This window comes from Erythrolamprus reginae, chromosome Z (assembly GCF_031021105.1).
Source record: "Erythrolamprus reginae isolate rEryReg1 chromosome Z, rEryReg1.hap1, whole genome shotgun sequence".
Taxonomy (NCBI): Eukaryota; Metazoa; Chordata; class Lepidosauria; order Squamata; family Dipsadidae; genus Erythrolamprus; species Erythrolamprus reginae.
Window position 1 is genome coordinate 37,966,052 of NC_091963.1, and position 26,804 is coordinate 37,992,855.

At 37.5% G+C, this 26,804-nt stretch overlaps 1 protein-coding gene across 9 annotated transcripts in view; it reads left to right on the top strand.

Annotated features, from left to right (window-relative positions):
* Positions 1-26,804, top strand: part of PHF14 (PHD finger protein 14) — a 170,509-nt gene that overhangs the window by 33,999 nt on the left and 109,706 nt on the right. For all 9 annotated transcript variants that reach the window (XR_011556934.1, XR_011556935.1, XR_011556936.1 and 6 more), the window contains exons 6-13: positions 5,182-5,293; positions 7,930-8,067; positions 14,065-14,205; positions 15,523-15,793; positions 21,434-21,540; positions 22,618-22,713; positions 24,492-24,595; positions 25,886-26,017. Coding sequence is in view for 6 of the 9 variants with exons in the window: in XM_070729344.1 (XP_070585445.1) it covers positions 5,182-5,293; positions 7,930-8,067; positions 14,065-14,205; positions 15,523-15,793; positions 21,434-21,540; positions 22,618-22,713; positions 24,492-24,595; positions 25,886-26,017 (1,101 nt within the window). In the remaining 3 variants the exon portion in view is untranslated. The remainder of the gene's footprint in view (positions 1-5,181; positions 5,294-7,929; positions 8,068-14,064; positions 14,206-15,522; positions 15,794-21,433; positions 21,541-22,617; positions 22,714-24,491; positions 24,596-25,885; positions 26,018-26,804) is intronic.

Genomic DNA, 26,804 nt, shown 5'->3' on the forward strand with positions numbered 1-26,804 from the left:
CTTTCACAGTTTTTATCCTTAAAATAAATAAAAATACTACTTCAGTATTAAAAGCCACTGAATAAACTATAGATTGCCATCCATCTATTCAAGGTACAAGAACATTTGGCTGGACTGGGCATTAACAACTTGCCAAATACCATTTTGTTGCTTTCAGTCTTAATCAGTTTTATTACTTCTGCAACAAAGAAACCCTCTGAAACTCAGCTACATTTTCTAACAATGAAATAACACATAGTTCCATTTCTCCATTTGAATTCAGAGACACCTAAATATATTGAATCAAGAGTCTCCAAAATACAAAGTAATTCATAAATTTACTATGATGTTGTTTTAAAGTGACCTTTTTGGTCACTTTTTAATATTTAATTTGATGAACCGCAATTGAAAATGGTTAACACTGGAACCAGTCTCTAGGCTACAATTTCAATGATAGGGTTGAAAAGCTAATTTTACAATTTTGACATATGGAGCTTTAATTATCAAATTTTTTTGGAGTAGCACAGAGCTAGCATTTTAGGAATGCTAAGACATAGATCTGGTTGTCTGCATTGTAGGTCTGTGGAGAAAAGCTATGTTGACACAAAATCCCCCAAATGTTAAACAAGGAAACAAGTTGCAATAAATGATGTAAACATCTAGAATATTAGAAGAGCAGATACAAATTAAGATCTTGTTGCTTATCAATTTATAATCCAGGCAGAGGTACCACAAGTAAAATACCTTTTTTGTATGCTAGTACAGAAGAAAATCAACTCCCCTATATGTAAAACATATTAATTTATAAATTAAACACGGTTTTTTTAAAGTGGCCTTAATTCGATTGTAGAAAGAATTTTCAGTTGAGTGAATAAATGGAAAGGTTATGCTGGATTGATGCCCCATAATAAAGGTTTGGCTTGATTTGATTGGATATGAGCGGGATGTGAGATTGAAATTCTTTCCTTTGGGTATATAAATGAAGGTTTCAGCATGGGGGCAAGGAAAAATAATATTTTCTTTTTAAAAAATAATCTGTCAACAGCCATTAAGTAGTGATGAAACGTGTAGGTTCTGATCTGGAGCAGTGGAGAAGATCTCAGGAAGATGGGAAAAAAGAAATCTCTTCCCCCCCACACACACTATTGATCATTGAATAGTTTATAAAAGCATGCTCTTCAAGGTTGAAAAGGGTGCCTACAACAGGCAGTGCTATTACATAATGGGGAGTCAAGGTTGCTCACTTAAAATGTACTTCAGCCTATGACCTCAAAGGGTGATTGTACAATAAATTATACAGGTTTTCTGATTTAAACTTGTCTGATTATTAAACTATTTGTTTTACAATTCTCTTTTTAATATGAAATGATATTCCATTAAATAGTTAATATTAAACACATATCTTTTTAAATGTATTTCTTAATTTTATGAATTAAGGATGGACTCTTCTGTTTTGCTATAACCAAAATAAGACTACAGTGATCCCTCGATTTTCGCGATCTCGATCTTCGCGAAACGCTATATCGCGATTTTTCCCACCCGATGACTTCACTCTCTTCCTTTCTCATCTTTCTTTCTCTCTCTCTTTCTCTATCTTGCTTCTTCCTCTCTCACACTCTCTTCCTCCCTCTCTCATCTCTTTCTTTCCTTCTCTCTCTTTCTCTATCTCTCCCCCTCTTGCTCTCAAGCGGCGGGCGGCGGGCGAGCGGCGGGTGGGCAGCAGCGAGGAGCCGAAGATCGGGGTTTCCCCTTTGCGTGGGCGGTGGGGAAGACCCAGGGAAGGTTTCTTCGGCCGCCCAGCAGCTGATCTGCTCGGCAGCGCCGCAGCAGCCAGGAGCCGAAGATCGGGGTTTCCCCTTTGCGTGGGCGGCGGGGAAACCCCGATCTTCGTCTCCTCGCTGCTGCGGCGCTGCCGAGCAGATCAGCTGCTGGGCGGCCGAAGAAACCTTCCCTGGGTCTTCCCCGCCGCCCACGCAAAGGGGAAAGCCAGATCTTCGTCTCCTCGCTGCTGCGGCGCTGCCGAGCAGATCAGCTGCTGGGCGGCCGAAGAAACCTTCCCTGGGTCTTCCCCGCCGCCCACGCAAAGGGGAAACCCCGATCTTCATCTCCTCGCTGCTGCGGCGCTGCCGAGCAGATCAGCTGCTGGGCGGCCGAAGAAACCTTCCCTGGGTCTTCCCCGCCGCCCACGCAAACTCCACCATCTGCGCATGCGCGGCCATGGAAAAAAGGGTGCGCATGCGCAGATGGTGTTTTTACTTCCGCACCACTATATCGCGAAAAATCGAGTATCGCGAGGGGTCTTGGAACGTAACCCTCGCGATACTCGAGGGATCACTGTATTGCTTTTATTTTGTTTGTTTGTTTCTTTTTTCTTTCCAATCACCAACATATGTCATCTTTGCTCTGAGCAAAATATATGGGGAAGTAACATGAAAGATTCTTCTTCTTTGATTACCCAATTTGTCTTAATTACAAGGTTCTCAAACATGTGCAGCTAAATAAATGAGCAGGAAAACATTTAGGCAATACCATTAAAAGCAGCTGAAGCTGCCTCAGCTGTGAACTTGACTGACTTCTGTGTATTTTAATAAAGATTCGGGATGGAGTTCACACATAGGTGGTTGAGGAAATGAGACACTTGTGTGCCAATCATTCTGAAATGGCAGTTTAAATCTGTAATACTACAGTACTTGTGTGACATGTACTAAAACATTTTGAGAAGGTCACTATGAAGCAAGCAGCCAGCTGTTGGGTTTATCATAGATAAACTCCTACAAAGTGCAGCAGCATTTAATACACCAGTGGAGCATGAAAAAACTGTGCAAATTAAATTGAGAAGCAGCTGTGGTTGAAGATGTGTATCTTTATATTGAACTCCTCAGGGTGCAATGGTGAGGTTGCATTAAAACATTCTATCAAAAATCTCCAGCCCAAACCTTTGCCTTTTAAACTAAAATAATTGAAGATAATGCAAAGATGGCCTTTTATTTCCCTTTATTTTCCTACCACTGGTTTTCTTTGTAATACTTAAGTGGGAATTTTAAAAAATTGAAAACTCCTCAAAAAATATCTATTTAGTGAATTAACATTTTGTTTTTGCACGAATGTTTTCTGTAAATCATTGCTCTATATATCCACGTTTTCTCCTTTATTTCCTTTTTTTATAGAAAACATATTAAAATGGCAAGTTGCCACATGGCAAAAATAGTTACCGATATAAGAAATTTTGCACAGGTTAAAATTATTTTCAATTCTGCTTGACACAGAATTTAAAAAGTCATTTAAAATATACATAAAAATATACATAGAGTCTTCGGAGTCTTCGGAGAGGGGCGGCATACAAATCCAAATAATAATAATAATAATAATAATAATAATAATAATAATAATAATAATAATAATAATAATATAATTGCTTCGTGATTTTACAATATGTATCTATTTTTTAGATGCTGCTAACAAATCACACTTATTAGACACAAAGGATAATCTTCTTGATAGGTTGCAGTCCTTGGGCATATGTATACAAGAAAAAGCAAAACAATGCAGATGAAGCCTCTGGGATTCTACAGACATTAGAACAAGCCTACATTTCTGCTGATCATGTAGTGTACATAGTTGAGAAAAGAATAAATTCTAACTTGCCAAACAGCCAAGCTCCAGTGAATTTATTTTTAAGATTGCATCAAAAATATTTATTTTCAAGCTTGAAGAGCCCAATCAAATATGATACAGCAAAAAGGTTAGAAGATTGTGATATAAATTTCAGTAACTTAATTGTGTCCTTTTGCTTTTAATGTTTATCTGAAGTCATAAGGTCTCCTATTTAGTAGTGGCTTCTAAGCAGAAAGAACCCAGTCAGAACTATTGTATTTTGACAATTGCCAGTACAGATTATCACAATAAAATCTTCATAGGGCTGTTCTCAAAAGCAATTTGGAAGTTGCAACTTAGGGAGATGTTAAAGAAGATTTCAGTATTTGAGGGACAGCCTTTTCTAATATATACTTGCCCTAGCACGGTCGGAATCATGGCTCTGGAGCCACATACAGCTCTTTGGGCTCTCTGCCGTGGCTCTCTTCCCCGTAACAAGTTGCTCAGCCCCTCATCCCTCTTATTTCTTTTTGGGACTCCAGCCCAAAGGCTGCCTTACAAGCAAATGTGGCACGAAGGCAGGTACAGGGTTGCTTCGTTCCTGCACTCTCCTCCGCTCTGACTGGCCGTGGCTGAGCCAGGAGCGTATGCATGCGTGGGGAGACTTCAAACGAGGGCCAAAGCTCAGGAAAGGCATGTGTGGGATGGCCGGCCAGTCTCTTAAGGAGGGTATCAGGAAGTGAAGGTTACAGCCTTTCAAGAGGAGAGGAACGGCATACAAATTTAATAAATAAATAATAATAATAATAATAATAATAATAATAATTATTATTATTATTATTATTATTATTATTATTATGTCAATACAACACAGCAAACGAGATCACTATGCTGGATTTCATATTTCATCATCAGTTGGACACTTCCCAAGCACCTAGGACTGCGTGATGTATTATTATTATTATTATTATTATTATTATTATTATTATTATTATTATTATTATCCTTTGCATCTCAGCAATGTAATCCGTGCATATTAAAGAAATGGAATATAGGGCCTTCTTAGCCAGAATGATTCATTGATGAAATATTTTCTTTTAGAGATTCAACAGCAATGCCATTGAAATGAAACCATTATTTACACCGATTATACTAAATTATGGTTTATTTTGCTTATTAGATTATTAATGTAATTCTATATTTCTTTTATGCTAAATTCTGGTTTTGTAGGATGAGAGAAATATTTTATTTAATAAATAGAAATTCAGTGAATTTTTATCTACACATATTCCAATTATCTATATAGAAGCTTGCAATATAGGATATTTTCAAAGGCATGTGTAAAATATAACTTTTTATTTTAACCTAAGAAATTAAAGAAGTATCTAAAATGCTTCAACTTCATTAACTGTAATTTAAAACATATTCTTGTGCTAATACTCCAGATTTATAGAAGATACAATAATCAATGCAATATTTATTTTCTGTCTTTTATTGTTAAGAGGTAAAGAAACTGATATTTCAATATATAGTACAATTGTCTCATTCCTTTAACTATTTTTTAGTTGAAAACAAATGTAATATGTGCAGTATCATTTCTTGTTATAGATGGGTCCATATTGTTTGTGCACTATATGTTCCCGGAGTGGCTTTTGGAGATATTGATAAATTGCGACCAGTAACACTTACAGAAATGAACTATTCCAAATATGGGGCAAAGGTAACATCAAAGGAGATATATTTTACTAACATGTAGACTGCTATTATATACCGTATATACTCGAGTATAAGCCGACCCGAGTATAAGCCGAGGCACCAATTTTTGCCACAAAAACTGGGAAAACGTATTGACCCGAGTATAAGCCGAGGTTAGAAAATGCAGTGGCTACTGGTAACTTATAAAAATGGAAAACAATAAAATTACATTAATTGAGACATGTTTTAGAATATTTATTTTAAAGAAAACCAGTAAACTAGCTCTGTAAATTTAAAAGAGGGTAAACAAATTAACAATATTAACAATAAATTAAAAAGTAAAAAAAGTAGCTCGATCAGGAAGCTAAAACCTAAGAGTTAAAATCCTTCAAAACTGGATTCCTTCTCATCATTAATTGGATTTACATTATTGTTCTGTTTTTATATATGCTGTGAGCCACCCTGAGTCCTTGGAGAGGGATTGCATACAAATCCAATTAAATAAACAAACAAACAAACAAACAAACAAACAAACAAACAAATAAATAAGTGTATCCAAAGAAGAGCTTCAGCATTAGCTGCTGTGAGGTTATCAGCATAGAAAACCAAATAGATAGATAGATAGATAGATAGATAGATAGATAGATAGATAGATAGATAGATAGAAATAGATAGATAGATAGATAGATAGATAGATAGATAGATAGATATAGATAGAAAGATAGATAGACAGACAGACAGATAGAAAAATAGATAGATAGATAGATAGATAGAAATAGATACAGATAGATAGATAGATAGATAGATAGAAAGAAAAATAGTTAGATAGAAAAATAGATAGATAGAAATAGATACAGATAGATGATAGATAGATAGATATAGATAGAAAGATAGACAGACAGATAGAAAAATAGATAGATAGATAGATAGATAGATAGATAGAAAAATAGTTAGATAGAAAAATAGATAGATAGAAATAGATACAGATAGATGATAGATAGATAGATAGATAGATAGATATAGATAGATAGATAGATAGATAGATAGATAGAAAGAAAGAAATAGATACAGATAGATAGATAGATAGATAGATAGAAAGAAAAATAGATAGATAGAAAAATAGATAGATAGAAAGATAGACAGATAGAAAAAGAATTCCTGTCTAGCTCTGCCTCATAACACATTATTAGATCCTATCCAAGCAAGGACAGCAACTACCACAAAATACCATTTTTTAAACAGTTTAAATCCTTTCAAAGGAGGGGGAGGAGAATCTGACAGCAGGGGGCCTTTTTAATCCGACTCACCATTGCAAATGGCTGCCTTCTTTGCTTGAGCTAGGGAGAGGAACTACGGCGTGCAAGAGGGGACAAAAGCTGGTGCCTCCTCGCTCTGGCTCAAGCAATGGCGCCCTCGTGTGGTGACTTTGTCAATGACCCGAGTATAAGCCGAGGCTGTGTTTTTCAGCCCATTTTTGGGGCTAAAAAACTCGGCTTATACTCGAGTATATACGGTACTTATTTTGTTTGTTTCTATTCAGTTTTCAAAATATATTGTAGATCAATATAATTGAGGATGAGGATGAGGAATATAAACCATATTTATTTATGGACAAAAGAAACAATTTAATCATTATTCATTGTTATTATGATCTCATATATTATTATATAGAATAGAGCAGAGCAGTGGGACTTTGGAGGTCTTTTAATCCATCCTCCTCAAGTAGGAGAACCTACTATTTTAGATAAGTAGCTGTCTTGTCTCTTCTTAAAGACTTCCAGTGATTACATGCCCATGATTTCTGAAGGCAAACAATGAGGGTAGAAAGTTTTCCTCAATTCACTCTCTTTGGTTAGTTTCCAACCATTGTTTTTTGTCTTGGCCTCTGGTGCTTTATAGAATAATGAGTCATTCCGTGTGAAATGGACCAATTCTAAAGATCATCCCCACCTTACCATCTCAGATTTTGATGAAATTTGGCACATAGTTTCTTTATGATATAAAACTATGCTGTGCAAAATTTTAGTTCAAAAGATTAAAAATTGGGAGTTCTAGGAGACCTCAAATAAAGTTTGCAAAATGCTGAGTCGGCAAAAATGACATTTTGGGCCAACTTCTAGAAGCTACAGCTTCTAGAAGTTGGCCCAAAATGTCATTTTTGCCGATTCAGCATTTTGCAAACTTTATTTGGTTGGAGATATTTGGAGAACCTGCACACCTTGTAAGGCTTTATAAACTGGCAAAAACCCCTGCACCTAGGCCTCTTACTTTTTCTATGGGTCATGCTCAAACTTTGCAAAAAACCCCTGAAAAATGAATTTACAGCAATCTTCAGACTGCTGTAGTTACAAAACTACTTGGCCTTTCAGGTTTGTTTTGGGTAGGTGTACTAAGTACACAGCTGCAATGAGGACTTCCAATTTGCAGCACTTTCCTTCAAGTTGTTGAAAAAATATAAGAGTTCAAAGTTGGTACTTAACGGGTTTTTGCCAAATTTTGGCTATCTTTGATGCCCTGTTTGATCCTGTGGGATAGCTTCAATCCTCTTCAATTTAGCACCATTAGAAAGAGTAGATTCTATTCTTTAAGAATATATTATTTTCATTTTGGTGTCTCTTTCTAGCATTTATTCCATTGCTTTCTCTCACTAATCTGTGCCAGGAATGTAGCTTCTGTGAAGATCCTCGTTTTGCAAGAACTGGTGTTTGCATTAGCTGTGATGCTGGAATGTGTAGAGCTTATTTCCATGTGACTTGTGCTCAGAAAGAAGGCCTATTATCAGAAGCGGCAGCAGAGGAGGTAAGTAAGTTTGAGTATTCTAATAATTAAGTCTGAAGTGGAATTTGTTACCATTAAAAATCCAGATGAACATATTCAAATATCATACATACATGTTTTAATATGCTGAAGCCCTCCTTAGATTTAAGTGCAAATAGTTTTGATGAAAAAATATACTTTACTAAAGTTAATTGGGTTTTAGTCTTACATCATGATACAGGCATTTGTCTGCCTTCCTCTTTTCCTTCTGTTTTCTTTAGAGAGATGATTGTCTTTGATAGAAAGAATTTCTCCTGCAATTGTTTTATACTAAAAACAACTGTAAATAGGTTGATTATGACTTTCAGCTCTATTACGGTTGAATGCTTCTCTAATCAAATAACGAAGTGTTCAGCTTCCTTATGCCATCTATCATTTTTTTCTCTGATTTTTTGTCAGATTATAATCTCTTGGTTGTTGTTATATCTATTTAAAACTAAAAAACTGCTTTTGGTTGCAAAATACTTATTAACAATTGTGTTATCTGTGTACTGACAGAAATCAACTATGCTTGTTTATGGGTACATAAACTCCATAATTCTTTAAGCTTATAATTTTTCAAAAGTTGAAAAAATTTTCAATTTGATTTGCCTTCATTAAAAAAATGAACATGAGTTGTGAATGAAGGGAAATATATGCGTTTAGAATAATGTTGCAGGATCCAATCTTAATCAATCACCGGGATCAGAGGTTTATTTTTCCAAGCCTTCTGATTCATCCTGTAGTCCATTCTCAGGGAACTTCTCACTCTCCAGAATGTTGGGATATTCTGAGCTGTGCTGTGGATTTAGTTTCACAGCCAGTAAGATGATTGGTCGAGCAGGAACTAAAATAACCAAAAGACAAAAAAAAGGATTGAAGCCTGGTGGCCAGATTGAAGCCCCTTGTCGGTCAACAGGAGTCCTAATTTACCAGGTACTTAATGTTCTGTCTTGCACGGCAGCCGGCCAGTAATTAGACCCAAATTAAAACTCAGACACAAATGTTTTGAAATGAACAAGAGTCTATTTACAATGGCATTTGTTGAACTGCACAAACAAAGATTGTCTTTAAACTGTCTTTAAACAATGTCTTTAAACTGCTAATCCAGGCATGAGGCCAAATTGATAAGAGAAATTCTCAAACAATTTCAACTCGAGCCAAAGACTACTTACAAGAATATTAACCCTATAAATGTCCAATACTGCAGCAAGATTTGTCAGGCAAAAACAACTCTTCACATGCTCTTCTCCTTCAGAGGCACGAACATTGGCTTTTTGAAAAAAGAGCACCTTCCAACTCCTCCCCCTTATATACTTCTGGGAGTGCAGACTATGCACAGCTGTGCTCATTTCCTCTTTCTGAGCTCCGTAACTGCTCTTGATTTCCCCACATCCTTCTTACCCGTACATTCAGGATCGGATTCCTTATCTCCTCTTCCTCCTCCTCAGACTCTGGCAAATCCCCAGTTGGGGCCTGCAAATGCCCAGTTGGAGGTTCTATAGCCTCTGCAGATTCCTCACACCTAGTTTCTCCCTCCACTTCCTCCTCACTGTCCAACTCCTCCGATAGCCACACAGGCCAACTGTTTCCAGATGGCCCCAGTTCATCAGGCTCTGAGGACCTGACTGCGAGACAACCACAACACTTAGGAGCTGACGGCATGGCAGCAGAAGGAAAAAACAATCAATGATTTAATAGCTAGCTATCAACAGCCTGATTAATAATTAAAAGCCACATGCAATCAGGCACCACATAAAAACTATGCATAAACAGCCCAGTGCACACATTCTACATCCTGGAACATGAGTTGTTTGTACTATGATTAGTGTTAGGCAAACTGAACTTGCATAGTTTGGGTCCGTGCAGAACTTTGCGGTGTTTGGCATACCGAACCCAAACCCAGACATTTTAAAAAGTCTGTGTTCAGGTTCGGCGTTTGCTCGAACACTGTGGTGGGCGGGAGGGAGATGCGGGGAGGGCTCTGAGGCTCAAGCCGCCAATTCCGCTAGGGGGGCAGGAGGGGCGACTCCAGACCCGGAGTCTGACCTCCCCCCCAGTGCTTCACCTCATGCTGGGCCAGAGGAGTGGGGAGGCAGGTTCTGCTGGCTGGCTATTCAGGATCCCGGCCAGTAGCTTCAAGTGAGCGGTGGGTGGGAGGGTGAGGCGGGGAGGGCTCTGATTCAGAATATTTTAAGAGCGATTTAGTCAGCTGCTGCTGCGACAGCCTCAGGACTGCAGGACCCGGTGCTGGGCAGCTATGCTGCTTACGGGAGGAGGGCGAAAGATGGAACCAAGCTGTGGGCAACACGAGCTTCAGCAAATGAATCCAGAAGATCAGCTCGCAGAAGACAGTGAAGATCGAGCTGGACAAAAGTGTAAGTATCTGAAATCTGTGGGGAGCTCCTGGATTTGGGATTAGCCCTCAAAGCTGCCACCACCAGCCACAGATAACCTCAGCGGTGGTGGCTTTGAGGGCTAATCCCAAATCCACGGTAAAAGAAGTCAAAAGCGAACCAATCACAGGGAATGAATTGGGCGCCCCCAGCTCGATCTCCACCTTCTTCTACGAGCTGGATCAAGCTAGAGGCGCCCCATTCATTCCCCGAGATCGGTTCACTTTTGTCTTCTTTTACCGTAGCCACCACCGCTGAGGTTATCTGGGGCTGGCGGTGGAGGCTTTGAGTTCTAATCCCAAATCCAGGAGCTCCCCACAGATTTCAGACACTTACATTTTTGTCCAGCTCGATCTTCACCAGCTGGGTTAAATCTCTCGCCCTCCAACTGCGCTGGGCAGTTATGCTGCTTATGGGAAGGTCAAAAAGTATAAGTGTCTGAAATCAGCAGGGAGCTCCTGGATTTGGAATTAACCCTCAAAGTCGCCACTGCCAGCCCCAGCTAACCTCAGTGGTGGTGGCTACAGTAAAAGAAGACAAAAGTGAACCGATCACGGGGAATAAATGAGGCGCCCCCAGCTCGATCTCCACCTTCTTCTGCAAGCTGGATTGAGCTGGATGCGCCCTATTCATTCCCTGTGATCGGTTCGCTTTTGCCTTCTTTTACGATAGCCACCACCGCTGAGGTTATCTGGGGCTGGCGGTGGTGGCTTTGAGGACTAATCCCAAATCCAGGATCTCCCCACAGATTTCAGACACCAGCTCGATCTGGACAAAAGCTCGATCTGACTCAGAGCCCTCCCCACCTCCTCTTCCCGCCCACTGCCAGCTTGAAGCTGCTGGCCGGGATCCTGAATAGCCGGCCGGCAGAACCTGCTTCCTGAACCCTCTTGCCCAACGGGAGGCAGGTTCTGTGGGAGGTGTGTGTCAGGCTCCATCAAGCGGACGATGGCCGGAAATGAGAGAGAACAAGGGGCAGGGATTTTCGGCGGCTCCTGGCCATCGTCCGTTTGATCGAGCCTGACACACACACCTCCAGCGCTTCACCTCCTGCCGGGCCAGAGGTGTTATGGTTTGGGTTTGGTGAACCTACCTGAACTCCGCCGTCAAATTCGTCTGAACCCGCCGGGCCCGAACTCCAATGGATTCGCCCAACACTAACTTTATTATTATTATTATTATTATTATTATTATTATTATTATTATTATTATTATTTATTAGACTTGTATACCGCTCATCTCCGGAGACCCGGGGCAGCTCACAACAACAATATAAACAATATAAGTGAGCCAGGGTGGCACAGCAGGTAGAGTGCTGTACTGCAGGCCACTGAAGCTGACTGTAGATCTGTAGGTCAGCAGTTCAAATCTCATCATGGCTCAAGGTTGACTCAGCCTTCCATCTTTCCGAGGTGGGTAAAATGAGGACCCGGATTGTGGGGGCAATATGCTAGCTCTGTTAAAAAGTGCTATTGCTAACATGAGTCTATGGAGAAGGGCGGCATAAAAATCAATCAATCAAACAAACAAACAAACAAATACAAATCTAATAATTAAAGCTACAACTAAAAACCCATCACCTTAAAAAACAATCAATATATCGCAATCATACACACACATAACTTTTAATGGTCAGAAATGGGGGGGGAATGTACTACAGTGGTACCTCGAGATACGAGTTTAATTCGTTCCGGACCTGGGCTCTTAAGTCGAGCAGCTCTTATCTCGAACGACTTTTCCCCATAGGAATTAATGTAAATAATTTTAATTGGTTCCAGCCCTCAAAAAACTCACAAAGTTAGTCTAAATTATGCAGAAAGACATGTTTTTAATGAAGAAATGTACATGTACATATAAATGAATAATGAAGTTTCTTTCACTTAACTTGTAAACTTTCTTAAACTTTTAAATTTACATATGTTCAACTTCTCTGCCACCCAATCCTGTAGGACAGAGGTCCCCAACCCTTTTTGCACCAGGGACCGGCTTTAAGCGATCAAGAGAGGAATGGGTGAATGAATGGACGGAGGGTGGGAAGGAAGGAAGGAAAGAGGGAAGGGACAGGAACAGAGGAAGGAAGCAAAGAAACTTATGAAAGGGGAGAGTAAGAGAGGAATGAGTGAAGGGAGGGAGGGAGGGAAGAAGGTGGGAAGGAGAAAGAAAAGAAGAAATAGAGGAAGGGAAGGTAAAAGAGAGAAAGAAAAAGAGCAAGAAAGAAAGAAAGAAAGAAAGAAAGAAAGAAAGAAAGGGGGAAGGGACAGGAACAGAGGAAGGAAGCAAGGAAACTTATGAAAGGGGAGAGTAAGAGAGGAATGAGTGAAGGGAGGGAGGGAGGGAAGAAGGTGGGAAGGAGAAAGAAAAGAAGAAATAGAGGAAGGGAAGGTAAAAGAGAGAAAGAAAAAGAGCAAGAAAGAAAGCTGCAAGCACCCCCCCGAGCCCCCCAGGCCGGCTGCAACTTTTTAAAACACGTGCGCCGCTTCGCAGCTGTCTCCTGAAGCCGAACGCGGAAGTTAGCGTTTGGCTTCAGGAGACAGCTCCTTGGCGCTTGTATCTCGAATTTGGGCTTGTAAGTAGAACAAAAATATCTCTCCCCTCCCAGCTCTTATCTCGAGTTGCTCTTAAGTAGAGCAGCTCTTATGTCGGGGTTCCACTGTAGTTGCCCCATGCCTGGCGACATAGATAGCTCTTAAAGCTCTTGTATAAGGCGAGGATGGTGGGGGCAGTTCGAATCTCTGGAGGGAGCTAATTCCAGAGGGCCGGGGCCTCCACAAAGAAGACTCTTCCCCCAGGCCCCACCAGACGACATTGTTTGGTCGACGGGACCTGGAGAAGGCCAACTCTGTGGGACCTGATCGGCCGCTGGAATTTATACAGCAGAAGGCAGTCCCATAATGTTATTTTCTGGATTGTGATGCCCTGCACTCAATCTAATTTCCCACTTTCTCCATACCGAGCTACCCTTGAAGAGTGTTCAGAAGCTAACATTGGTACAGAATGCAGCAATGTGGATAGTTTTGGATGCCTCTAGAATAGCACAGGTAACAGTCTGCGATCTATTCCCAGATGCAGTTCAAGATGTTGATTACCTTTAAAGCTCTTATAGAATGAGTTCAGGGTATATGCAGAATACTAATTTTTCCACAAGGGAATCAGCCTGACCTAATTGTGCCAGCAGAAAGAACTTACTGTGGATGCTCTCAGCCAAGGAATTCCAGAATTTCGTGACAGAAATATGTGCAGAATGCCTAGACAGAAATCCAGGCATTTCTGCCATGACTCCCCTCCTTTCGAAAATTTTGCCACAGAAAGTAAGATCTGTCCCTCTCTTTTAGCCTTCAGGAAAAAGTCTTAAATCTGGGTAGGCCAACTGGCTTGGTGTCCCGATGGAAAAGCTGTCCCCTCCAAACTCAGGTTTATTAGTCTGTTTTAATATTATAATTTATAATGTTAGAATTTTTAATGTGTTGTCATATTTATAATTGTTTTGATATTTGTATATTGTTTGGATATAATATATTTTCTCTTATTGTAAGCCATTCAGAGTCACTTTAAACCATAATATGAAGAGGAAATAAAATTGATAGAAAATATTATTTGTTTGTAGGATATTGCAGATCCTTTCTTTGCTTATTGTAAACAACATGCTGACAGAATGGATAGAAAATGGAAGCGTAAGAATTATTTGGCATTACAATCCTACTGTAAAATGTCTTTGCAAGAAAAACAACTTTCACCTGAAGCTCAGGTATTATTATAATTTGTTTGTATTTGATACAAGCTTCTGAATAAGAATGGTACAGCAACATTAAATGTAGCAAGCACCAATTCTCAAATACTTTGTTTACCTGTTTGCATATAGTGTAATATTTTTGTTGACTTAAATTTACATCTTGTTGCTCAGTTATTTCATTGTCCATGAATCAACATTTTTATTCTATTGAAGTTGAGATAATGGAGACCATGATATGGTCAAATTAATGAAATCATAGCATTTAAGATTATGTTTAAAAGATGAAATAGCAAAGAAATCCCAATAAATGACTTTCCCTTTTGCAGAAATTGATAAAAATAAGAATTACAATTTAGATAAATAACTGATTTACATTGTCATATGTGCTCTAATTTTGCATACATGCTGATAATATCTAACTTGGTTATGATTGGTGAGGGACACATCTCGTCATTATACAGGCAATTCTTGACTTATGATTTGTTAAGTCGCCTTGAAGTTACAACATTGAAAAATGTACCTTATGATTTGCATTTTTGCCTGCCATAGTTTCTCTATGGTCACATGATCAAAATTAAGGTCTTTGGCAATTGACTTATCTTATGTACTTAGTTGAAGCATTTCAATGTCATATGATCAATATTTGTGACCTTCCCATTTGTCTTCTCACAAAGTCAGTGGGGTAGACAGCAGGAAAGGTCGCAAGTTACAATGATGTGATATCTTGCTTAATAATAAACTACTTAACAACAAATTGATAAAAATTATGGTCTTAAGTCAAAGACTATATGTAATGATTAGCTTGATTACCCTAATCAATGCATGGCCACAAGATTTAATTATGCTGTCAATTTGGATGCAATAAAAATAACGTAGAGATTAGAAGATTTGTCCATGGCAACTGATTCTAATGATTGTATTTTATTTTCATAATCAAAAGCAATATTTCCCTGAAAGGTAGTTGCTGAGTAAAACATATAGAGGAAAATCAATACTTTCATGTTCTTCTGGGGAATTTCCTTTATGGATCAAATTGACCAGCAGAGCTTTCTTGCGTGCTATGAATTGGAAAATTCAAAATTGCTTTAGAAGAAAAGCAAATTATGAAGAAAATAGATTCCATAATCAGACTTTTTAAGTTTCTGGATTGCCCCATGGGATAACATGCTCTTGAATAATGCAGGATCACTCTATACAGAGTAGAGTCCATTATAATTCATATAGCATGTAATTAAGTGCAATTTGTCATAAATGTATAATTTTTAAAATTAGATGAAGTTTCTTTTTTTTCACTTGATTTTATATGCTTCAATGTTTGATTTTGTGACATAGGCTCGAATTAATGCCAGACTTCAGCAGTACCGTGCTAAAGCAGAATTAGCACGCACCACAAGACCACAAGCATGGGTTCCAAGAGAAAAACTGCCACGGCCACTCACTAGCAGTGCTTCAGCAATACGTAAGCTCATGCGCAAAGCTGAATTAATGGGCATTAGTACAGACATCTTTCCTGTTGATACTTCAGATACCAGTTCCAGTGTGGATGGAAGACGAAAGCATAAACAACCAGCATTGACTGCTGATTTTGTGAATTATTATCTTGGTAAGTCTGAAATACTCAAATTCAATTTTTGAAGCTACATTTCGCTTCAAATAATTCTTGGTTAGAGATAAAGCAGATTGCAATGGCAGGACTGATAAGTGATGTCTTGTGTTGCAATTCACTTGGTTTAATTTTGTTTTCAGAAAGTTTTAGATTTCTATATGACTCCTGTCTCTCTGAAGCAACTCTGAAAAAAACTTTGATTGGAATAAATATCTTTTCCCTTCACTTTCTCCTTCCTAATATTTTTCAAATTGAATTTTCTTTTCTTTGTGATTAGAAGGACTGAGATCTTTCAAAGTTTATCTCCCCTTCCCCCTCCCTCCCCTCTAGTGCAGTTATTAGTTAGGAACAGTTTTTATCATTCTAGAACCGTGATGTCAAACCTATGGCACATGTGTCATAGGTGGAGAGTGGAGCTATGTCACTGGGAATGTTAGGAGGCGGCCATGGAACTTCCTGACGTGCATGCTCAGTGACCAGAATGCACTGTAGCAGGTTTGCAAAGCAAATCCTTGCTGTTTCTTCCCTCTCGTCACCGGCTTAATTGTAAGTGAGCTGGTGTGGAGAGTGGGTGGAGAAATTCTCGTTGTCTCCCATCTCCACCGCTTCAGTCCCTCACTGCCCTATCTGCATGTGCTGCCTGGCCCTGGAGCCAAAGAGCCAGCGGGGGTGCCAGGCACTTTCTTCTCTCTTTGCTGAGAAGAATAGTAGAGAAAGGAAAAAAAGAAGGGAGACAGAGATAAGAAAGGAATAAATAAAAGTAAAGGAGGAAAGGAAAGAAGGGGAGGAGGGGAAAGAAGAAGAAAGAAAAGGAAAGAGAAGGAAGGGAAAGGAAAGGAGGCCACCAATGCATCAATTAATATATTTCCATAAATTATACTTTTCTATAATTTCATTCAATATTTCGAAGCTCAATTAATTTTCAGGCACTTAGCATTTACTATTATTAACTTTCATCAATCTTCTACATTTCCAAGTATATTATAAATTCATAATGCAAACTCATAAAATCATACAGTACATATCATAAACCCCTTATTTATCATATGTATCTTCCATTCACCTATGTAATTCTATATACAGTGGTCCCTCGATTTTCGCGGATTCGAACTTTGCGAAACAGCTATACCACGGTTTTTCAAAAATATTAATTAAAAAATACTTTGCGGGTTTTTTCCCTATACCACGGTTTTTCCCGCCCGATGATGTCATACGTCATCGCCAAACTTTCGTCCACCTTTAATAAATATTTTTTTTAATAAACTTTAATAAATAAACATGGTGAGTAATAATCTAAATGGTTGCTAAGGGAATGAGAAATTGCAGTTTAGGGGTTTAAAGTGTTAAGGGAAGGCTTGTGATACTGCTCATAGCCAAAAATAGTGTATTTACTTCCGCATCTCTACTTCGTGGAAATTCGACTTTCGCGGTCAGTCTTGAAACGCATCCCCCGCGAAAATCGAGGGAACACTGTAGTTCTAAAATTCTAATCCAATTTTTTAAATTAATACATCCTAATATTAAACAACACCTAAATATATCTTTAACCAATATTCCATAGTCAATCCATATTTAATAATCAATCACCCCTCCTCAAATTTCTACCACTGTTCTCATTTCTGGGTACCCCTCCTGTCCCTCCCCCTTTTCTGTCTCATTTGTTTCTCATTTCTCCCTCTTCCTCCCTTTTTCTCCCATTCTCACTTCTACTCTCTTTTTCCATCCCTGCCTCGTCCCCCATCCTCTCTCTCTCTCTTTCTGTGTGTGTGTGTGTATGTATGTGTGAACTCTTAAACCATTTCCAAAAAATAGGTGAGGGCGGGTTTTTTTTCTCTGTTATTATTTGGGTGCTTTTTACCATATCAAGAGTCACTTCTCTCTCTGTTTCTCTTTCCTATCATTCTCTGCTTCAATCATTTTCTCATTTCTCTTTTTTTCTCCCCTTTTTTCTATCATTTCTCTCTCTCTCTCGTTCTCTCTTTCTCTTTCTTCCTTTCTTCTCTGCAGAGGCCGTCAAAGGTTTTTCTTATTTTGAATGTTCCTGGCAGAGGAATGGGGAGTGCACACGCATGTGCGCCCGACATTCAAAATAACCTTCGCCGACCTCTGCTCTGAGCGCTTTGGGAACGCCTGCCCCACCTCTCCTGCAGCCCCTTCGCTGACAGCCCGGGACGAAAGCACTCTCAGCAAAGGGACTGCGAGAGGGGCGGGGTGGGCGTTCCCAAAGCGTTCGGAGAAAGCCCACTCGCAGTTCCTTTGCTAGCGGCCGGATGAGGAGGATGAGAAGCCACAGCCGCCGCTGCAGCCACCACTGCAGGAGGAGTCATGCCCCAAGGCGGGAGGTGGAGGAGGAGAAAGCCGGATAGAAGGGGGGGCGGGGGGCAGCGGCGAGAAGCCAGGAGTGGCGAAGGCAGCCGCGGCCAACATTCAAAATAACCTTCGCCGGCCTCCACACTTTCGTCACTCCCCACCCCCAATTCCAACGCCCGGCTCCTTGCACGGCCTTGGAAAAGGGTGTGCGGGGGGTTGTTTTGGGGCCACGCACCTTAGAGGGAACATTGGTGGTGGTGGCCGATTTAAAAAGCTTTGACATGAAACTTCTTCCCCTGTGCCTCCTTTGTCCCTGGGTGCCTGCAAACAGGCTGCCTCCCTTTCCTCAGCTAGTTTTCGCATCCCCTCTCCTGACAGATTTAGTAGATAAATTATAGCCCGTGTGGACTACACTTAATCAAATCTGAGAGTCGATGGATTAAAGTAGAGAAACAGCTTTCAAACGAAGTTACTTTTATTAAGAAAAATAAGAAAATATACCTAATGCCTTTCAGAGGCAATTTCTATGCATGCTACATCTTTGAAGACAAAAGAAGGAAGATGGATTCTTCTGGAGAAGAAAGGAAATGATGCATGTATGACAGGCAGGATTTTTACATGGGTGGAGCTAACTAACATACACAGTGTTAACTATCTAATTACTGAATGTCTCTGAATGTCTCTAGGGCTGGCAATACACAGCGTGACACCCAAATGTTGTAACTATTTCTCGTAAATCTCCAACCCTCATACCTCCAAACAGTAGTTAAGTGTCTGGTGTGCCTGCATCTCCCTCTCAGAGATTCACCAAAAATAGAAGGGGGGGGGGGGAAGAAGAGGAGGAGAAAGGAAGAAGAAGGGGAGGAAGAATATGGCAACTACTGCATGGCTGCCTGCACCAGAGCCCTATGCTCCCAACCGTTACCAACAGGCAACAGGTTGTAAATTATGCAGACAGAAATTCTTGCCTATTGCCAGGTCACGGTGCTTTCTTTCTATTGAAGTCTGGGAGGCCACTCCCCTCCTTCCCCTTCCCCTTAAAGGTATGAGGGTTGGAGAAAGGAAAGGGGAGGAGAAGAAAGAAGTAAATCAAAGAAAAAGAAAGGAAGAAAAGGAAAGAAAAGAAGGAAAGGAAATAGGAGAGGAAAGAGGGAAAGAAGAAGAAATAGAAGGAAAGGAAAGGAAGAGAGATTTGTAGAGACTTTTGTCTTAATCTGTCATATAACAAACTCCTCCAATTATCTTCTGATATACTGAAAACTCCAGTATCAACAGATAGATCTGGTAACAATGCAACCATATTGTGTGCCAATTTCCTTCAGTCTTCGTTACTTAAAAATAATGGAATTAGAGTCCATCTTAATTGGATGACACTAAACAAAATTGCTCTATTTCTATAAATCTTAAGAATTTAAATGGCTGGGAAAATTCAGACCCACTCCCAGAGCCCCTTGGGATCAACCAGGACACCTGCAAGCCCTCCCCTGCCTCCTCAGGAGTTGAAACATGGGGGTGGAGGTGTTACTTTTGAAGGAAATACAAGGGTGGGTGATAGCTGGTTTATGTCCCACAATAAAGATTTGGTCCAGAACCAATCCCAACATGAAGGTCTTGTACTCCTTATCTTTGCATTTTTACCATATAAGGTTTAATTTCTGATGATGTAAAATAGCTCATAACTCACCTTGCTAGACTTGTCTAAAAGCAAGATACTATTCTCATCGTTTGTCTGGGGTACCATTTAATCCAGAAACTGACATCTGGAAATAAAAGGCTGATAAAAATGCAGGAGTACAAGGAACAAATAAAAACCTTCCATGTTGGTATTAGTTCTGTACCAGATCTTACTTGTGGGATATAGACCAGCTCTGAGACCCCCTATCTCCTTCAAAAGCATCCCTACCCCACATGTTTCAATGGCAGGTGGCAGGGAAGGGCTGCAGGTGTCTGGTTGATCCAAAGGGGTATGGGAGTGGATGTGAATTTTCCCAGGCAAAACATCCTACAGCCCTCTTCATCCCCTCTTCTGTGATATTGCTTTCTTCCACTTGCTGGTGGTCAGCAAATTCAAAAAATGAGCCAAGGTTAGACAAATTATCAATGGGCATACAACAGCAAAAATCACATTAATAAAAAGCATACCAAATGCAAAGTTTTACATTTCAATAAAATGTTGTTTAATTGAAAGCACTGTTCTTGTGTGGTTTTTTCCAAGAGAAAAAAACATTAATCACGGTGGTTTTTTTAAAGCTATGAAAGTGGGCTTCAGGAGGTCCTAGTTTAGTTTAGATCCATGATTTTAAGTTTCTCAAAATATCTTCACTAAAAATGAAGTGAAAATAGTATGTTAAGGTTTATTTTTTCAATAAAGGATAGAAAAGTTTATCCCTTAAAGAAGGATTTTGATGCCATTGACTATTGAATAAAATTGACTACCCTTCTGAAATGACTCCATGGATTGACGTCATCGGGCAGGAAAAACCGTGGCATAGGAAAAAAAACCCGCGAAGTATTTTTTAATTGATATTTTTGAAAAACCGTGGTATAGACTTTTCGCGAAGTTAGTAGTTTTTGTTAGAAAGAATACAGTTTGGATTGTTCCTTTTCTATAACCATCAACTTCGATTGATGCATTTATTGATTGCAAAATATAGGTTGCCTTTGTTTAAGTTCTACACATTCAGCGATCATTCATATTCACAATGGCACTGAAGGAGGGACAGTTGTGACTAGTCCTTGTACTTAAGAGTCATTTCAGTTTTCCACAGTCACATGATCATAATTCTGATCTTCCCTATGCAGTGCAAAAAGCACTGAAAAATAATAATAATTTTAAAAAAGGTGCTGCCCACAGACCGGGAAAGACAGCACCAGAGCTGTTACGTGCAAATTACAAAATCAGCAGGCTACTACTGGACTACCACACCAGGGTGCCCCAGTAGGAACCCACCGGGTATGGTTATTGCCATAATGTAGAAATTTCTACTCATGGAAAGTACGGTATATAGAATATATATTATCACTTTGCTGTCAGATCAAGTTCACTGGAATTTTATTTTGAATACTTCAGTATATTAATATAAGAGTAAGATTGTCATTGAATTGTCTTATGCTTTACTAAATAAAAACTGCATATAAGCATAGTTATTTATTTATTTATTTATTTATGGGATTTGTATGCTGTCCCTCTCTGAGGACTCGGTGTGGCATACAAATATTCTTTTGCTTTGATTTAAGTATACAGTATGAGAAATTCAATTATTTGATTCTAACTACAGTCTCTTATTTCATATGAACATACAAAAGTAATGCTGACTTTTATTTTAGAGAGGAATATGCGCATGATCCAAATTCAGGAGAATATGGCAGAACAGAAGACAATAAAAGATAAGCTGGAGAATGAACAAGAAAAACTTCATGTAGAATACAACAAGGTAAGAAATATTCTTAAAGCAATGTCAAATTTATATAAGGTTAATTCTTTAAGAAATTAATTCTTAAAACATAGCAGAAATTAAATTCAGTATTTTGACCCATCAATGTATCCTCCTCCTCATACATAAAAATCTGAAGTTAAGCTCAGTTTTTCAATGGTCTTCATTCACAACTCAGTTACTTATCGAAAAGCATTTCTCATATATTGGATTCTTTTACTTATCTTTCATTATTTCAATGACTACAGCTGAGATTGGTCATTGGGATAGGCACTATCAAAGAACACAAGGTAATTGTAGGGGCATTTTTGTTCCTTATTTGTAACTACTGGACTACAGTAGAGTCCTAGACCCGTAGACTCAGTACTATCTGTCAAACTCTTTGTTGGCAGTAGCTACCTATGCTTAGTGAATAATACTGACTCAACAGTTTATGGGACTTATATTTGCATTATAATCTCGAAGCCTCTGCTACAGTGCTGAAAGCATGTAACATAAAATTTAAATAAATAATTGTTTAAATATAAGATTGTTTAAATATATGTTCATATACAAAATTTAGCCATAATAGATAAGATTTAGTGTTTACTCTGGCTTTTATGTTTGAATATGTTTCTATTTGTTAGAATTGTCTAAAAATAGGAAATAGTCAGGAGTGGAAAATGTTGCTTCAAGTTAAACCTAAAGAACTTAATGTGATTTTATATTTTCTTACTTCAAGTGTGCAGATTTGTTGCACTGAAGTTTTCATTCCCAGTATAGAAATACTTACCATAGTTTTTTTTACAGATGGAAATAACAGAGTGGAACTGTTTTGAGGTTTCTTACTGCCATTATAATTTTATTGTCAGATAAAATTATTTATGTTCTTTTTTTACTAAGCAGATGGATTCCTGTGTTTTCTTTCTGGAGTTATGAATGGTTGATTAACTTTACTGCTTTCACTTGCATTGACATAAAAGAACAATTTTATTATTTAAATATTTATGTAGAAAAGGTATTGTAAGTAAAGAATGCCTCCTCCTGGAGAAGAGATGCTAAATAATTTCTGCATTTTTTGTGTGACTTTATTTTCAGTTATGTGAATCTTTAGAAGACCTTCAGAATATGAATTCAAAGCTCCGAAATGAAGGGCAAGGAATGTGGGCTCTCCTAGGAAGAATTATTGGACAGGTTGGTCTCCACTCTTTCCCCCCTTTTTACTGTTTTTTAGATCACGCGATTCATAAGAATACGTTTTTCTGGTGGGTTTTTTTTACTGTCACTTTTGGTGGGTGAAAAGATACATTTGGTAAAGTCCTGGCCTTTCTCCTGGAGGTAATGATTTCTGATTGAAATATATCTCAGGCTCCACAAGGTACTTACTAGGAACCTGTACTTTAATTTTGTTTTTGTTTTAGCTATCTTGTTTGCAAAATTCTTTCATTTGCTATAACTGATTGACCTGTCATTTGTGATGAAGTTAAACTTGAAGCATGAGTTAATCTAACTGCTCTTGCTGTCTTTTGTTTTTGTTTTTGATTCAGCAATTGAAGCTTCCAGACAAGCAGTTTTTGTTGGAGTAGATTGTTTTCTAGAGCTGCTTTTTGTGAATATATTGCACCAACAATATTTTTAAATTATATATATATAAAGATTCCTTTTCTTTTTAAGGAAACAGTATTCTAAAGCACAAGTGGGTTTTTATAGTAGCAATAGCTGATTATCTCACTTCATCATATCTATGCTAACTTTTGATGTAACACATTTTTAACTAGGGGGTTTCAGTATTTAATGTTATTGTATATTTAGCAAAATTTAAAGAGACAAAAAACTTCTTCCCAGTTATCTATCTATTCTCCTTCTCATTTCCACATTTTTATTTCTAAATGTTAGAATTTATACTTCAATATAATTGGCTACATTTTACAAATACTAATTTCTGTGGCTTACTATTTAGTATTTTTCATCTTAGCATTCATAAAATTAAAATTATTGAATCAATTAACAGGTCTTAAGAAAATAGATAAAAATACAATTGTGTAATTTTCAACATGAAAATATCTTGGTCATATTATAAATATATAATGTTATATTTTTTTATAAAATAGATGAGTTAAAAAATAGACTACTGTCCAGGAATATTATAGGTAGTATAATATTAGGTATTATAGATATTATAAATGGCCTAAGGATTTAACACTGTTCACTTAAATGCTTATATTAATCTGCTAAACTGGCTGGTGTATTTACTCTAATATGGCTTACTGGAAATCTATTACCATAAGCATAAGTTTTTGCCACTTTAAAAATAAAATAAAAATTATAAATCTGTTTCCTAGTGCAATTATTTAATAATGATAATAAAAAGTAGTAGCTTCATTTGCATAGCTTGCATGACACCTTTTTCCAGTTGGTTGAACAGATGCAGCCCCTCAGGGCCCCTGAGAAATGACTTTGATAGATGGTTGCTGTCTGTGAAGCTAGCATGCTGCAGATTAGTAGAAACCCGAAGAGAATCTCTGCTGCTTTGTGGAGAGTTTTGTCCAATAAGATAATTTTTCTAATTAACCTATGGAGCACCATAGTAGCAGAGATGCTGAGGAAAATAAACTGCTTTAGTATTCTTTTGTGAAGTATAGTAGATTTTTCTTTTTCCTTTTTCCTTTTAACCTTCTAAACTAGCTTGTCCTTGCCTATTCCTTTTAAAGCTTTCTCTGCTAAAGAGGGGAAAAGTTAAAAAGGCAGAACTTTAATGTCTGGCTTCTTTTTTCTATTGCATTGAGAAATATGTGAATTCAGTTTCAATTCTCAGAAGAACTTTGGAGATGGAAAATAAAACCTAGTCACATTTGTGACTTGACAGTTTTTCAGACATCTTTTCCAGTCAAACCCACTGACAGGGAAATACAAGGATACGTTCATTAAATATTTGTCTTACCAATATTCCTATATTTCCTCAAACCCCACAGAAACTAAATATACCAGCAATTTTGCGAGCACCCAAGGAGAGAAAACCCAGTAAAAAGGAAGGTGGAACTCATAAGACTACAACCCTTCCAGCAGTACTATATAGGCAAGTAGCAGCAATACTCTCTTGTGCTCATTAGAAGAGCAAACTGCATAACTGAAAAATCATAAATTTGAGGTTGAAAAAAGAAAATCTTTTCTATTCTCTCTCCCCTTCACTTCCTTCCTAACAACTTGGGACTTAGTAAATAAAAGAATTACAAATATTAGTGCCTTGGGTTAATAATTCTTCTCAGGCTGATAATGGCCAATATTGCTTTTAACAAATTTCAATTTCAGTCAACTGAATATATTTTTTCTTCCATTGCTTTCCATTTCTAGATGCTACAATTTGCTATTTAACTTGACTGTTTCTTTTTGTATTTTTATTTATAGTTAAAGCTTGGCTACAAACTACTGATTGACTCCACTTTGAAAGCAAATGTATTTTATACCTGAATTATTCAAATTCATTTTTATTAAAATTTTCAGAACAAACTGTCATAGAAAAGACTGAACAGAATTGGTATGGACTTTTATATCTAATCTTTTTATATTATATATATAATTGACCTAGATATTTATGGTTACACACATATAAAGTTCATTTTATTATCTCGTTCCCTAATTTGTATTTAAGTAGCACTCCTTAGGGAAGCTAAAGACTAAAGATGAGAAATGGAAGAAAACAATCTTTTTGTATTGTTACTAAGAAAATGATGAAAAAACCACTATGAATTAAGCTTTACATAAATATCTTATTTTATATGTATATATTTTAACTATACAAGAATAGATGTTGAACACTTACAAACAAGTATTAAGAATATAAAACATGTTTCATAGATTCCTGTCCACAAACTGGGGTCTGTCAGTAGTTTGCTTGATATTTTCAGAAAGTAGTCACCATCTGCTTCTGGCTGTTTTCAACATTTTATAATAAAATGATTTAACTACTAAATCTCTAAATAGTTAATTTTTATGGCTAATAGCTATTAATATAGTTATCCTCCTAAATTATGTATTTATTAATGTACTCGCTCATTGACTTATTTTCTTAGAAATGTGTCTTAGTGAATCTATATTGATTCACTTATTTCCTGGCAATATGACTAAAATTAAAAGCAGTCCAAAGTTAGCTTGGATTTGAAATTAGTCTTATATTTTTAAAATTTCAAGAATTTCAAGATAGTAAATAACCTTTAAAATGCCCTGGTAAATAAGAATATTTTAATTATCTGCTTAAGATCTTCTGCTTATGCATAAGGATCTCTGGATTCTACCCCATATTAATTTTGAGACAGCTTAGCAAAGTATTTGCATTTTCTCAAATGAAACCTTTTCCTGCATTTCCAAGTTGTGGGATTTGCAAGAAGAACCATGATCAGCACCTCCTTTTGCTGTGTGATACTTGTAAACTCCATTATCACCTTGGATGTCTGGACCCTCCACTTTCAAGGATGCCAAGGAAGACTAAAAACAGTTACTGGTAAGAATATTATAAATATATCCTCCTATTTCCTTTGGGATTAAGAAATAAGATCATGCACCTACTATATAGGAGTCTGAAGGTTTTTCATGCAAGTTTTTAATTTAGGAGAGTTTTTCAAATGTTCTTATATGCTTTTTGTTCCCATAGCGGTGCTGATGCTTGAAATTTTGCAAAACAAGTCCCTTCTTTTATAAACTTTATTGTGGCTTAGGAGGGTTTAAAAAAAAAATATGATGACCTAATGTAAAAAAGTCACTGATTTCTTTTCATAGAAGTTAATTTTTAAATGATGAGGTTTATTGTAGTTTACATATACAAAAAATAAAAAGTGATACTAATTAAAAATATGATAAAAACAATAGAAAAGTAGAATGTAAAAAGTAAAAAAAGAACAGAAAAAATAAATAAAAGTTGTAAAGATATTTAAAGAAATTATTTTTCTTTCATCAAATCAAGTACAAACAACTTAAATAACTTATTTACTTCCATGTAAAGACAAGATCATCTCATATCTCATTTCCTATTTATAAACATATATACAATATGTATGAATCCTCGATAAGGATGTGTTACCTGAGGATTGGCCCCTATTGCCCTATAAAAAGTTGCCATTACTAACTTTTACTACAGAGGGAAATATTAAATATATAAAGATTTTGTAATAAATCTACTTACGTTTTGAAGCATAAAGACTAGCATATCAAATGCAGCTTTCAATGCAGAGAGCTGAGCAAAAACAGAGTTATTTTATAGGCGATAATGATAACTTTCATTCTAAATATTT